The 13,687-nt window shown below is 68.9% G+C and overlaps 2 protein-coding genes across 2 annotated transcripts in view; both read right to left on the bottom strand.

Moving 5' to 3' along the window:
* CILP2 (cartilage intermediate layer protein 2) lies at window positions 1-6,522 on the bottom strand. Its single transcript, XM_068997334.1, has 9 exons — window positions 6,432-6,522; window positions 4,884-4,982; window positions 4,278-4,550; window positions 3,785-3,967; window positions 3,281-3,439; window positions 2,930-3,190; window positions 2,724-2,832; window positions 2,483-2,640; window positions 1-2,393 (listed from the first exon to the last, which is right to left on the bottom strand). The coding sequence occupies exons 1-9, from the start codon at window positions 6,520-6,522 to the stop codon at window positions 1-3; spliced, it is 3,726 nt and encodes a 1,241-aa protein (XP_068853435.1).
* A 2,053-nt stretch (window positions 6,523-8,575) lies between these two features.
* YJEFN3 (YjeF N-terminal domain containing 3) overlaps window positions 8,576-13,687 on the bottom strand; it is a 5,901-nt gene continuing 789 nt past the window's right edge. Inside the window, exons 2-6 of the mRNA XM_068997299.1 lie at window positions 12,132-12,240; window positions 10,353-10,463; window positions 10,143-10,256; window positions 9,392-9,542; window positions 8,576-8,775 (exon numbers count right to left, since the gene is read on the bottom strand). Of these exons, the coding sequence (XP_068853400.1) occupies window positions 8,576-8,775; window positions 9,392-9,542; window positions 10,143-10,256; window positions 10,353-10,463; window positions 12,132-12,240 (685 nt within the window). The remainder of the gene's footprint in view (window positions 8,776-9,391; window positions 9,543-10,142; window positions 10,257-10,352; window positions 10,464-12,131; window positions 12,241-13,687) is intronic.

The following is a 13,687-nucleotide window of genomic DNA, read 5'->3' as shown; positions in this document are numbered from 1 at the left end:
TCAGGGCTGTCCCCGGAGCCGGCCCGGTCTCCGCTGGCTGCTGGGGGTCCGGCGGGTGGGCGTGGGGCCGGGGGCTCGGGCACCGGAGGCGAAGTCCATCACCTCGGGGGGAGCGCGGCGCAGCTCGCTGCTGCCCATCTCCCTGCGGATCTCGGCCAGCGCCTCGGCCGGAGCGGTCAGCAGGCGCTGGAAGAAGCTCTCCCTGCCCGGCGGCCGCTCCTGGCAGCTGAAGGTGACGGCCGTGCCCTCGGCCGCCCTCATCTCCCGCGAGAAGCCGTCCGAGGTGCCCGCGAAGCAGCGGCCGATGGCGATTTCCTTGGCCAGCCGCGGGTTCTGGTCCGTCACGGTGTAGATGCCGTAGTTGTGGCCCAACGGGTCCAGCGGGGCCAGCATGGAGAAGGCTCCGGTGTGGTTGTTGTCGGCCAGCGGCGGGTGGCGGCTCAGGTAGTCCCGCAGGAGGCCGTTGATGGCCGTGCGGCGACAGCTGCCCTGCGGCACGACGGACACCAGGGTTCTGTCCACCAGGCTCTGGTCGAAGAGCATCCCGCCGCACTTGAACTCCACGCAGGCCCCCGAGGTGTTGTCCAGCAGCGCATCCCGCACGCTCCGGCTGTCCCGCAGCCCGTAGAGCTGTCCCCGCGTGCGGGGGTGGCTTCCGCCGACGTTGCGCGACCTCACCATGTACTCCTGCGGCCCCTCCAGCCGCACCTTGATGAAGCACGCCCGGAACTCCTGCGGGTTGGGCCACCACGCCAAATAATCGCCGGTCCAGGAGGTGACGTCGCTCTCCTTGAAGGGCACCACGTTGTACTCGTACTTGTCCACCTCCACGCGGTAGAAGCGCAGGTGGTTGGCGCTGACCGGCGCCTCCTCGCACTCCCGCAGGCTCCGGTAGGAGTAGACGGGGCCGTTGCTCTCGTCCACGTTGTTGGGGTCGGGCTTGGCCACGTTGATCTGGAACGCCGTCTTCTTCAGCGCCGGGTCCTCGTGGTCCGAGCGGCGGTAGCCCAGCTTGCCCAGGTAGGGCTGCGCCACCCCCACGGCGTTGGGGTTGAGCTTGGGGCTGGAGGCCACGGCTTCCAGCTCCTCGCCGCCCAGCGTGGCGGTGACCAGGGCCGTGTAGGCGTCGGGGCGCTGGCCGTCGCAGAAGGCGGGCAGGCAGGCGCCGTTGGCACCGGTGACCACGCTGTCGAAGCGGCCCCAGGCCCGCGGGTTGCTGGGGAAGCCGGGCTGCGGCTCCAGGTTGATGAGGCTGATGACCACCCCTTCCAGCTGCTCGTAGGGGTTGAACTTCTCGTTGCTGTAGGCCCTGACCTTGACGAAGCAGCGGCGATCCTCGGGCACGTCCAGGTTGAAGAGGCGCCGCTCGCGGATCTCCAGGTTGCCCACCAGGAAGGTCCTCTCCTCCCTCTTCCTCCGGCCGCCCCCGGCCGGCCGCAGCACCCCCTCCTCCTCCCACAGGCCGCTCTCGGGGTTCAGGGACCACAGCTTCATCTTCTGCAGGTGCTCCGGCATCCACACCTGCCCCGCGTCCATCCTCACCTGCACCGGCCCCGCCTGCAGCGCCGCGCCGCTGTCGCCTTCCCGGAAATCCACGGCGAACATCCCGTAGGTGCGCAGGGGGACGATCTCCCCGTCGGCGTTGGCGAAGCTCAGGTCGCTGGACGCCGCGCTGGCCGTGCCCATGTCCCTGGGGTCCACGAAGGTGACGCTGGCTTTGACCGTGCCGTTGAAAACCTCCCCGGACGGCCGCAGGAAGGCTCCGGCCGGCAGCAGCAGCTCCCCGACGGGCTCGCGGCCGCCGGCCTCTCCCAGCGGGATGGCGTTGCTCCGGCCACCGTCCAGCTCCACCGGCTCCTTCTTGCGCAGCATCTTCACCTCCTGGTACACGGCCCCGCCGCGCCGGTTAAAGGGCAGCACCTTGACGGCGTCCACCAAGCGCTGCTGCCCGTCCACGAAGCGAGTGACCAAGCGCTGCGTGTCCGGCGGCACCTCGATGGTGAAGGAGCCCTGGTAGCCGGTGAAGCCCACTTGCTTGCCCCCGAGGAAGATGTGGCCGAAGCGCAGCGGCTCCCCGGTGTCGGCCGCCGTCACCCGGCCCTGCACCAGCACCCGGGGCTGGGCACAGGGCCCGCAGCCGCACTCGGCCACCACCTTGACGGGCAGCAGCGAGCCGGCGCACGGCACCTGCCGCAGCTCCATCCTCCGCACGCCGCAGCACCGCCCCGCCTCCTCCCCGCACCCCGAGGGCTCCGCGGGGCCGCCGGGGCACGGCGAGGCCGGGCAGCGCCCCACGTTGTAGTAGCGGGAGCCGCTGGCATCCTGCGGGCACTCGCTGGGCAGCTCCACCAGGCTGGGCTCCGGCTCCGCCCTGCAGCTCTGCTGGCCCTGGGCTGGGGGCACGGAGGGGTGGGATTAGAGGGGTCAGGGGAGGGGGTCTCCCCAGCCCGGAGGAGCCCCCGCCCCCCCCGTGCTCGCTCACCCAGCACGGTGAGCTGTGCCGGCGCCGAGCGGATGGCTCCGGCCTCGGAGCTGGCTTTGCAGTGGTAGGTGCCAGCCTGCTCCGGTGCCAGCCCCCGCAGCGCCAGGCGGCCGCTGGAGCGCTGCGCCTTCCCCTGCAGCAGCGTCCCGTTGTGGTACCTGCGGCGACAGGGGACGGGCTCAGCGGGGACACCGCCAGCACGGCCCGCGCCCGCCCCGCTCCGCCCCCAGTGCCACCTCACCAGTAATATTTTTGGGGCGCGGGGGTGCCCGCGGCTTTGCAGCAGAAGGTCACGTCCTGCCCGGCCTCCCGCACCTTGGCCGCGGGGTGCAGCACCATGTAGGGCTTCTCTGCGGGCCAAAAGGGGCAAGCGAGCCCATGGGCACCCCCGGCTCGCCCCTCCAGCGCTGTGCCCGTCCCCCCCCCGGCCCACCGCCGCCCTCTCACCGAGCCGCCGCAGCCTCAGGTGCGCCACGGCCACGCCCGAGCCGTCGGTGGCGATGGGTGCCAGCCCCGGGGCGAAGCCGTCGCGGTGGGCGCTGAGGTTGGCGGCGGGGCCCAGGCACAGCCCCGAGGCCGTGAAGCGCCCCTGGGCATCGCTGCGGGCCAGCAGGAGCGGCGGGCGGCCCTCCAGGTACACGCGGGCGTCGGGCAGTGCCAGCCCCGCGGCGGTGACCACGGTGCCCTGCAGCGTGAGCCCGGGGCAACCTGCGGGGGGACGCGGCTGAGCCCCCGCCGAGGGGACGCGCGGGCAGCGGGGGCACCGCGGAGGGGTCCGCGCGTCCCCGAGGGTGTTACCTGGGCAGGGCGCAGGGGGACATTTCTGCACCTCAGTGGCACGGCCGGGGCACGGCGGGTTCTTGGCGGGTTTGCAGCTCCGGCGCCGGACGCGCTTCCCGGCGCTGCCGCAGCTGCGGGAACAGGGACCCCAAGCGCCCCATTCCGTCCAGGTGGGCTCTGAGGGGACATTCCCGGTGGGAATCGGGTCCCTCAAACCCCCGCGGGCGCCGCTCGCCCGGTCACACGCCCGGGTGGCAGCCCCGCCAGAGGAGCCGCAGGTGGGTGGCACCGGCTGGCACCAGGTGGCTTCTCCCACCCGCTCCTCCTGTGGGATCTGAGACGGGGATTCAGGGCCCCTGGAGACACCCCTGGCCCTCATCACCCGAGGGTGACACCCCGGTGCCACCCCTGACCACCACCCCAGGGGCACCTCCAGCGGCGATTCCGCGGCCACCCCGTGTGCCCTCCCCAGCAGCACGCAGGGCACCGGCGGGTGGCACCGCGGGGTTTTGGGGTCCCTACCTGGGCAGGGCCCGGCGCTGCAGGGCCGGCGCTCGCTGGCTTTGCCCTGGCACTTGAGCTCCTTGAGCGGGCTCTGGCTGCGGGCGCTGCGGCAGCGCCGGGTGCGGCTCTGGGTGCCGCGGGTGCCGCAGGCGCTGCGCGAGCAGGGGCTCCACGAGGACCAGTGCGACCAGTAAATGTGCTCTGGAGGGGCGGACTGGGGTTAACTGGGTGCCCACGGTCCGTAGCCGGCACACACGGGGTTAATGGGGCAGCCACCCCCAACCCGCACCCCAGGTGGGACTCAGGTGGGTCGCGGGTGTGACAAAGGTGGGTCACAGGTGAGATAGAGGTGGGATGAAGGTGTGCCACGGGTGTGCCACGGGTGGGAGCCAGGCCGGGTTCAGAGGGGACACACCTGTCCCCCAGGTGCCCCCAGGTGTCCCCAGGAGCCCCCAGGTGTCCCCAGGTGCCCCCAGGTGCCCCCAGGTGCCCCCAGGTAGGCGTCGCTCACCCAGCGGGCACAGGAAGCGCACGTGGTAGTTGGCGCAGGCCTTGCCGGGCGGCTGCTCGCGGTGCAGGCAGCGGAAGCCGCGCTTGGGGCTGGCGTGCACCACCTGGCCCAGGGCCGCCGGCAGCTCCCACTCGGTGCTGCGGGCCTGGATGGCCACCGGCCGGGCACACACGCGGTCCCCGTAGTAGAACCTGATGGCCTCCAGGCTCTCGTGGTCGCCGTCCCCGCCGGGGTGGTCGATGTTGAACCACGACGTCCACTCGGCGCCTCTGCCTGCGAGGGAGCCGGGCCTGAGCGCCCCACGGCCGCCCCGAGGCTGGGCACAGCGTGGGGACAGCTTGGGGACAGCGAGGCCACAGAATGAGGGGAGCGAGGGTCACCAGCGAGGGTCTCACGGGGTGGGAATGGCCAGCGGAGCAGTGGGAGGGACACGGGGTGGGAATGGCCCTGCCCGAGGGTCTCACGGCGTGGGAATGGCCCCTGGAGCAATGGGAACGGCAGGGTGGGCACCACCGAGGGTCCCCAAGGGGGTGGCACAGGGTGGGAATGGCCTCATGTGACTCCAGAGGGGACGCAGTGGCCGGCAGAGCCTCGGGGTGGCCGTACCTGCCGTGTCCAGGTCCAGCTCCTCCAGGTCCGGAGTGGCCTTCCAGGGCTTCTCGGCCGTGCCGCCCTTGCCCGGCTCCGAGTCGTTCTCCAGCGGCTCTGCGGGACACAGAGGTGGCAGCGCCACATTCCCGGGGCATCCCGGGGGTCCCTCCCCAGCCGTGTCCCCGCGGGGGTGGGGACACCCTGCCCTGAGCCCCCTGATCCCGGGGTCAGGGGATTTATTGTGTCCCCAAGGCCGGGCTGGCGGTGTCCCCGGGGATGGGCCGCGGTGTCCTGGCAGCCAGGGGTGGCCCAAGGGGTGACCCAAGGGGTGGCCGAGGCTGGAGCTCACCCCATATCCATGGAAAACATCCCCTGGCAGCTCCCGGCTCTCCCAGGGGTGACGTGGGACAAGGACAGGAGCCACGCGTGCCCCACCACGCCGAGCCCACGGCACCAAGCCCCAAAGCGGGAGGTGACAGGAAATCGAGGTGGGAATCCACGGCCGGGGTGTCCCTGCAGGTGCGGGGTGTCCCCACAGCTGTCCCCGTGTCCCACAGGGGAACCCCAGGGAGCTCTTCCCGTGGGGACTGAGACTGGGATTCAGCAATTCCAGAGGGGACGGAGGCGGGAAGAAGTGACACCGCTGTCCCCTGTCACCGGCGGGTGACACCCCAGGGCAGCCTGGCTCACCGTGGGCACCCCACGGCCACCCCATGGGCACCACCCCTCCACCATGGGGACCCACCCTGCCACCCCCTGTCCCCTCCCCAGGGGACAACGGCCCCCGTGGCGGCTTCGTCCCGCAGGTGGCTGGGATTTGTCCCTGGAGTGGGGTCATTCCCGGCTCGGCCCCACAGGGACACCCACGGGGTCTGGCTGGGGCTTCTGTAGTGCCAGGGCTGGCGGGGACACGCTCCTGTCCCGGTCCCTGTCCCTGCCCCAATCCCAGTCCCATCCCTGTCCCTGTCCCAGTCCCTGTCCCTGTCCCTGTCCCTGTCCCTGTCCCTGTCCCTGTCCCTGTCCCTGCCCCAATCCCAGTCCCATCCCTGTCCCCGTCCCCGTCCCCGTCCCAGTCCCAGTCTCTGTCCCTGTCCCTACCCCAGTTCCAGTCCCATCCCAGTCCCAGTCCCAGTCCCAGTCCCAGTCCCAGTCCCAGTCCCAGTCCCAGTCCCATCCCAGTCCCAGTCCCAGTCCCATCCCAGTCCCAGTCCCATCCCAGTCCCAGTCCCAGTCCCAGTCCCAGTCCCAGTCCCAGTCCCATCCCAGTCCCAGTCCCATCCCAGTCCCAGTCCCAGTCCCAGTCCCAGTCCCAGTCCCATCCCAGTTCCATCCCAGTCTCCGTCCCCGTCCCTCCAGCACGGTGATCCAGGGGAGGACAAAATTCCCTGATCCCCATCCACACCTCCCCCTTGGCAGGTGCCAGCGGGATCATCCCACCCCGTGCCACCACCCCGCGCCACCACCCCCGGGCTCTCTCCCAGCCCCATCCCCACTCCTTTTCCCCGCTCATTCCCAGCGGGAATCCCAAAACCCCCGGGGCAAACTCCCAAAACCCCACCTTACCTGCGGCCCTGGCAGCGCGCAGGGCTCCCAGCGCCAGCAGCGCCAGCAGCGCCAGCTGTGCCAGCTGTGCCAGCTGTGCCAGCTGTGCCATGGCTGCTCCTCGGGGCGACTGCGGCCGCGGCTGGCGCTGCCCGGCCTTTATAGGGAGCCGGTCCCCCCTCTGGAGCTCCGGGAGCCGATTCCTGGAGCGGAGTCAAGCGGGAAGAGGGAGCGGAGCCCTCCCCGAGGCGGCCGCGCTGCTCCAGCCCCGGCGGAGCTCGGAGCGGTTTTGTTTTTGTCGAGCTGCTAAAATTGGATGCGCTCGGGAATGCGGCGGGGAGGGAGGGGGGGGGAAAAAAATGGGAAAAAAAGGGAAATGAAGGAGCTGATGCGGCCCCTCGAGGTGTCCCCGCTGTGACCTGGCTGCGGTCCCCAAGTGGGAACCCCCCCCCTGGGATGGGCGGTGACAAAGTGGGGACCCCCCCCACGGGAAGGTTGGGGATGTCGAGGAGTTTCCCAAATCCGCCCGTCAAATTCTGCCCTCCTCAAATCCCCTTTTTTGTCCCAAATTCGGCGCTGGGATCTGGGAGTTCGCCCTCTGGAAGGGGTGCTGGGAGGGATTGGAGGGTGCTGGGATGGACTGGGATGGACTGGGAGCCCCCCAGCTCTCCCAAATTCCCCCAAATCGCCCCGTATTCCTCATTTATCCATCATGGAAATCTGGGAATTCACCCTCCATGAGGGGCACTGGGAGGGGCTGGAGGATACTGGGATGGACTGGGATGGACTGGGGTGGACTGGGAGCACCCCAGCTCTCTCCCAAATTCCCGCAAATCCCCCCACACACCTCGTGTATCCCAAATCCATCACCAAAATCTGGGGATTCACCCTGATTTTGGGGCACTGGAGGGACTGGGAAGGGCTGGAGATTTGGGATAAATGAGGAACCCTCTTCCCAAAGATTGGAGACATCCCAAAATCTCCCAAATCCGCCCCCAAATTCTCCCTCTTCCCCTTTTTATCCCAAACCCACCACCGAAACCTGGGAATTCGCCCTGATTTTGGGGCACTGGAGGGACTGGGAAAGGCTGGAGGAGATTTGGGATGAACGAGGAGCCCCGGCCGGCGGAAATCCCGGCGCATTCCCGGCATTCCGGCTGCGCCGAGCCCCCCGGGGCGGGAGCAGCTCCCGGGGCTGGACTGGGGTCACGGACACCCCGTCCCTGCTGGGACAGAGGGGACAGTCCCCAATGCTGGCTCGTCCCCGTTAGTGACAACCCCCACGGCTGCTCCAGTGTCCCTTTCCCGATGTTTTTGTGGGATTTCAGCCCCACGGGACCCCGACAGCCGCCACTGAACCCATGGATGGGTGACAGGGGTGGTGACACGGCTCTGTCCCCAACAGCGCGGTGGTGACACCCCCAGGGGACACACAGGGGGGGTCAAGATGGGTCCTGAACCGAGTCCCAGCACAAACCCCGAACCAAACCCCAAACCAAACCCCGAACCAAACCCCAAACCAAACCGCAAACCAAACCCCGAACCAAACCCCAAACCCAAACCAAACCCTGGACCAAGCCCCAAACCAAACCCCAAACCCAACCCCAAACCCAACCCCAAACCAAACCCTGAACCAAACCCGAACCAAACTCCGAACCAAACCCCGAACCAAACCCAAAACCAAACCCCGAACCAAACCCCAAACCCAACCCCAAACCAAACCCCAAACCCAAACCAAACTCCGAACCAAACCCCAAACCAAACTCCAAACCAAACCCCAAACCAAACCCCGAACCAAACCCCGAACCAAACCCCGAACCAAACCCTGAACCAAACCCCAAACCAAACCCCAAACCCAAACCAAACCCTGGACCAAGCCCCAAACCAAACCCCAAACCAAACCCCGAACCAAACCCCACCGAGGTCCCCCTGTCCCCATCCCCAAACAGCCCCCACTGAGGACCCACCACCGCTTCATTTTGGGGTCCCAGGGCCACCACCGCTTTATTTTGGGCTCACAGGGCCACTAGAGCTTTATTTTGGGGTCCCAGGGCCACCACCACTTTATTTGGGGGTCCCAGGGCCACCAGAGCTTTATTTGGGGGTCACAGGGCCACCAGAGCTTCATTTTGGGGTCCCAGGGCCACCAGAGCTTTATTTTGGGCTCACAGGGCCACCACGCACTCGGTGCCGGGGTACTCGGGGGGGTTGAGCTCGAACTTTCTCTGCACGTCGTAGGGCAGGAAGCGCCCGGCCACGAAGTGCTGCCGGCCCAGGAAGCGCCGCGCGCACTCCTTGGGGGCCGCCAGCGACACCAGGACATCGGGGCTGATCCCACCGCTGCCACCCGCCTCGGCCGCCCACCCTGCGGGGACACGGACACGGGTGGCACCGGGGGCACGGCCCACCCTGCGGGGACACAGAGAGTGGCTCAGGGGTGACCTCAGGGGACACGTCCCAGCCCGTGTGACCCCACAGAGTGGCTCAGGGGTGGCCCCGCGGTCCCGCTGCTGCCGTGGGGGGGCACGGGGAGGGCACGGGGAGGGCACGGGGAGGGCACGGGGACCGGGTCCCCTCGGGGCACCGCCACCGTCCCGGCCCCGGGCGGGGTTTGTCCCGGCGGGGATTCACCCGCGGCCGTGCCAGGAGCTCCTGTTTTGCTCCCGCGGGCCCGGGGGGGGGGGGGGGGGACACGGGTGATGACAATCCCAGGCCTGGCCAGCAGACACGCGGCTGTTTGGGAATTACATCATGTCTCGGGCCGGGCACTTTGTTATTTCCCGTGGATGCCCCGATCCCGCCTGGATCCTCGGGGGGAGCCACGGCGCGGGGGGGGGGATGCTCCGGGGATGTCCCCACCCTGCCAGGGCCACCGCGGGGGCTGCGGGCGCTGCGCCCGGGGTGACACCGCCGTGGGCGCCGTGACAGCGGCGTGGGAGGAGCAGCGAAGGAGGGGGGGAGCCGGGTGACAGCGGGAGCACCTGAGGGGACATCCAGGCTGACGATGGGGATGCGGATGTGCTTGAGGGTGGCCAGGATGGCCGCGCACGGCTCTGTCCCCTCGGCCACCTCGGCCTCGGCTCCCAGCACCGCGTCCACCACGGCGTTGTAGGCGTCGTTGATGAGCTGCACCTGCAGGCGACAGCGACACGCGGGGGTGTCCCCGTGTCACCCCAGCCCGGGGATGCCGTTCTCCTGTCGGCATCGAGCTCGGCTTGCCAAAAAAAAAAAAAAAAAAAAAAAGCCCCCCCAAGTGGAGCGGGAGAGAGGGAGGGGCCGCGGGGCGCGGTGCCGGAGCAGAGCCCGGCACGCCGAGACGCGCGGCTCGGGCCAGGGCAGCGATTTTGGGTCAAATTCCTCCCGTCCCGGGGTCGGCGGCTTCCAAAAACAACAGAGCCGGTGGCTGGCGGCGGCCGCCGCTGGATTTCATGGCATCCCCGGGCTCCCAGCAGCGCCGGGATGGGGCGGGGAGGGGGGAAAAAGGGAAGGAAAAGAGGGATAAACTCCGAGCTGGGGGAGGGGGGGTTTGGGGGATTGAGGGATTTCGAGGGAGGGAGGAAAAGGGAAAGGAAAAGAGGGATAAACTCCGAGCTGGGGGAGGGGGATTTAGGGGGGTCAGGGAGTCGGGGAGGGAAAAAAAGGAAGGAAAGGGATAAACTCCGAGCTGGGGGAGGGGGGAGTTGGGATTTTGGGATTTGGGGGATTTTAGGGTTTCGGGGCTTGGGGGGTCACCTCGGTGGGCAGGTAGGACAGGAAGGGGATGTCCATCTTCTCGCACTGCGTGGTGAAATCGCGGTAGAGCGGGTCCGGGGAGCGCTTGGGGTAGAAGATGGTGGGCTCGTAATCCTGCGGGAAAAGGGGAGCGGTGGGAGCCGGGCTGGTCGGGATGAAGGGGAGCAGGAGGAAGAGGAGGGTGAGGGGGGCGGGGACGGTGGTACCCACAAAGCTGCGGAGGTGGCGGGCACACACCAGCCCGATGGCCCCGTTCTGCGCCGGCCCGCACACCACGAGCACCGTGGGCTGCTTCCGCGGCAGCGACGGCAGCGGGAACGCCTGCGGGGACACGGGGGCGGCGCGGTGGCACCGGCACGTGGCACCCAGGGACAGGGCAGGGGGGTGGCACGGAGCAGGATGGAGGTGGCAGCCAGGGCAGGACAGGGATGGGATTGATGGGATGGGATGGGGTGGGATTGATGGGATGGGATGGGATCAATGGGATGGGGTGGGATCCATGGGATAGGATGGGGTGGGATGGGGTGGGATGGGGTGGGATGGGATGGGGTGGGATGGGATCCATGGGATAGGATGGGATCCATGGGATGGGACGAGATGGGATGGGATCAATGGGATGGGATGGGGTGGGATAGGATGGGATTGATAGGATGGGATAGGATGGGATGGGATTGATGGGATGGGATGGGGTGGGATGGGATGGGGTGGGATGGGATCCATGGGATGGGATGGGATCAGTGGGATGGGATGGGGTGGGATAGGATGGGATTGATGGGATGGGATGGCATCCACAGCAGGACTTGGGGGGCACCCGGAGCGGGATGGAACAGGGGCTGAGCAGGATGAGGATGGTGCCCGTACTGGGATGAGGATGGTTCCAGCGGTGGGATGATGATGCCCACAATGGGATGAGGGTGGTGCCCGCGGTGGAACGCCAGCAGTGCCCAAGGTGGGATGGGGAAGATGCTCCGCACAGGATCGGGATGATGGGATCAGGAAGATGCCCATGGTACCATCAGGGAGATGCCCCGGGTGGGATCAGGGAGATGCCCCGGCCGGGCTGAGGACGCTGCCCGGGCCGGGGCCGTGCCCGCGGCCCCCCCATCCCGCAGGGAGGCGGCCGCACGCTGCACATTCCAGATCCCGCTCGGGGAGGGAGGGAGAGAGGCTCTGTTTATCCATTGACGGATTTTTTCCTGCTCACGGATCCTGGCTCCGGGGCCCATCCCCAGCGCCCGGAGCAGGACACGGCCCTGGTAGCCCGGCCCTGGCCCTGCCCCGGCGCCGGCCAGGAGCCACCTGGCACCGGGCACGGGCCAGCGGGGACGCTGCGGGGACACCCCGGCCGGCTGGGGGACCCGGAGCTGGGGTGTCGCTGAGGAGGAGGAGGAGGATGCTGAGCCCCAGGTGGGGTCGGGGATGCTGCCACAGCTCCAGCACCAAAATATTTCCCCTCCTCGGGCAGCGCTGGGAGCACGGGAGGGCAGCGGCAGCGCCGACGGAAAAGCTGAGGCAGGAGAGGAGCTCTCGGCCCCGAGGCACAAAGCTGCCCTTGATGCTGCTCCTCCTCCTCCTCCTCCTCCCCCTGCTCCTCACATCCCGCACGAGCACCGGGCGATTCCAGCCACAAGAGCATGGCCAGGGCATGGGGACACCTGGGGGCCTCTGGGGACCCCCCCCATCGCCCCCTCCCTGACCCCCCAGGAAGGGCTGAGCACCCCCGTCCCCATGGGGTGTCCCCAGCCCCGGTAAGATGTCCCCAGCCCCGGTGCGGTGTCCCCAGCCCCATTGGGGTGTCCCCAGCCCCGGTAAGATGTCCCCAGCCCCGGTGCGATGTCCCCAGCCCCAGTGAGGTGTCCCCAGCCCCGGTAAGATGTCCCCAGCCCCGGTGCGGTGTCCCCAGCCCCGGTAAGATGTCCCCAGCCCCACTGCGATGTCCCCAGCCCCGGTGCGGTGTCCCCAGCCCCACTGGGGTGTCTCCAGCCCCACCTTGGTGACAGCCACGGCACAGGCGTGTCCCCAGATCTCGATCAGCTGCTGCCGCCCGAAGCGATAATCCTCCAGCAGCTCCTTCTCCATGGCCTCCGCCTCCGCCTTGCTGGGGAGGGACAGTCCCCGGTGAGGACAGAGGGGACAGAGCTGTCCCCACACCCCCCCACACACCCCCCAGAGGATTTCTGACCCCGCTCCACCCCCCAGGGACGGGATTTGGGGACACCGGGAGAGCGCGCTGGGGACTCGGGGTGGGCACGGGCGGTGGCCCCGCGGTGGGGACGGGCACGGGGGTCGCACGGGTGTCACACGGAGGGGACGGTGACCCCACGGGCCGGGCTGGAGCCGCGCTCGGCACGGCCCTGGCGGCGGCCCCGGGCCCGGTTACATAAAAGGGAACAAAGCCGCGCTTGTTCCGCCGCCGCCGAGCCCGGAGCTGGCAGCGCCCGACGCGACAATAATTGCTCACATCTGTTGGCTTCACCTGCGCGGGTGGAACCTGGGCCGCCTCCAGCGCCCGCCGGGGCCGCCGGGAGGGAATCTGAGCCCTCCCGGGAGCGGGGCCGGGGCCGGGATCCCGGTGGCACCGGGGGAACCGAGGGGAGCTGCGGGGCTCCGGCCCCCGCCCCGCGCCGGTCTGGGGGAAGCGTCGCGCCCCGATCAGAGGCAGCACCGGGAGGGGACCCGGCCCCGCCACGGGGGAGATGGAGGGGGCCGGGTTGGGGTCCTGGGTTTTGGGTCCCAGGCTGTAGCGTGGTCCCACCCCATCCAGGCTGTGCCCACGGACCAGCCCAAAGCCCCCTTGGGTGCAGCATTCCCTGCTCATTCCACCTGGCCCCCAGCAAGATCCCGGTTCTCCCATTCCCACATCCCATCCCTCGGCTGTGCTGATAAACCTGCCGGAAAAATCCCATCCCATGGATGCCATCCCATCCCATCCCATCCCATCCCATCCCATCCCATCCCTGTCCCCAATCCTTTGGTGCCCTCTAGTGAGTCCCAGCCCTGTCCCAGCCCCACACGGGGGGGTCCTGGGGACAAAACGGGGGTGGGGACCGGGTGAGAAGGGACCGAGCCGTGCCCGGAGCCCCTCTCGTGGCGAGTGGGGGTGGCCGGGGGTGGCCGGCACAGCTGTGTTGTCCCTCGCCCAACAAAAGCCACGTGCGTGACACAATTCCCCGCGTCCGTTCCCGGGGAACATTATCCATTATCCGTAATCGCTGCTGGCAGGGACACTCCTGGCCCGGCCCGCGTTGGCTCCGCGGCTCTGGCAGCGGCCCCGGGGCGGGGACACGACCGGGGCTCCCCGGGAACTGCGGCCCCGCCCCCGGAACGCTCCGGGATCGCCTCCAGCCCTTCCCGCTTTTCCTGCGGGATTCGCAGCTCGGCTTTGCCGGAGGGGCTGCAACGCTGCTCCCAGTCCGGCCCAGTTCAGCCCAGTTACTGGTGGCTCCCGGAGGGGACAGGGCGTGGCCGGGTGGAGGAGGAGGGAGAAGAGCCGAGGGATGAGGGGAGAGGATCCCTCCGTGTCCCTTCCGTCCGTGTCCCCTCCC

This window comes from Aphelocoma coerulescens, chromosome 28 (genome assembly GCF_041296385.1).
Source record: "Aphelocoma coerulescens isolate FSJ_1873_10779 chromosome 28, UR_Acoe_1.0, whole genome shotgun sequence".
Classification (NCBI taxonomy): Eukaryota; Metazoa; Chordata; class Aves; order Passeriformes; family Corvidae; genus Aphelocoma; species Aphelocoma coerulescens.
Note: the sequence above shows the minus strand (reverse complement) of the source record. Positions and strands in the feature narration are given on the sequence as shown.

Excerpts from the sequence above, each read along its gene's own strand:
- CILP2 (XM_068997334.1), bottom strand. The coding sequence starts at position 6,522 with ATGGCACAGCTGGCACAGCTGGCACAGCTGGCACAGCTGGCGCTGCTG. Across the intron at positions 4,551-4,883 it reads GCTGGACCTGGACACGGCAG|GCAGAGGCGCCGAGTGGACG; the intron begins GTACGGCCACCC and ends GCTCCCTCGCAG. Across the intron at positions 3,968-4,277 it reads GCGCTTCCTGTGCCCGCTGG|AGCACATTTACTGGTCGCAC; the intron begins GTGAGCGACGCC and ends CCGCCCCTCCAG.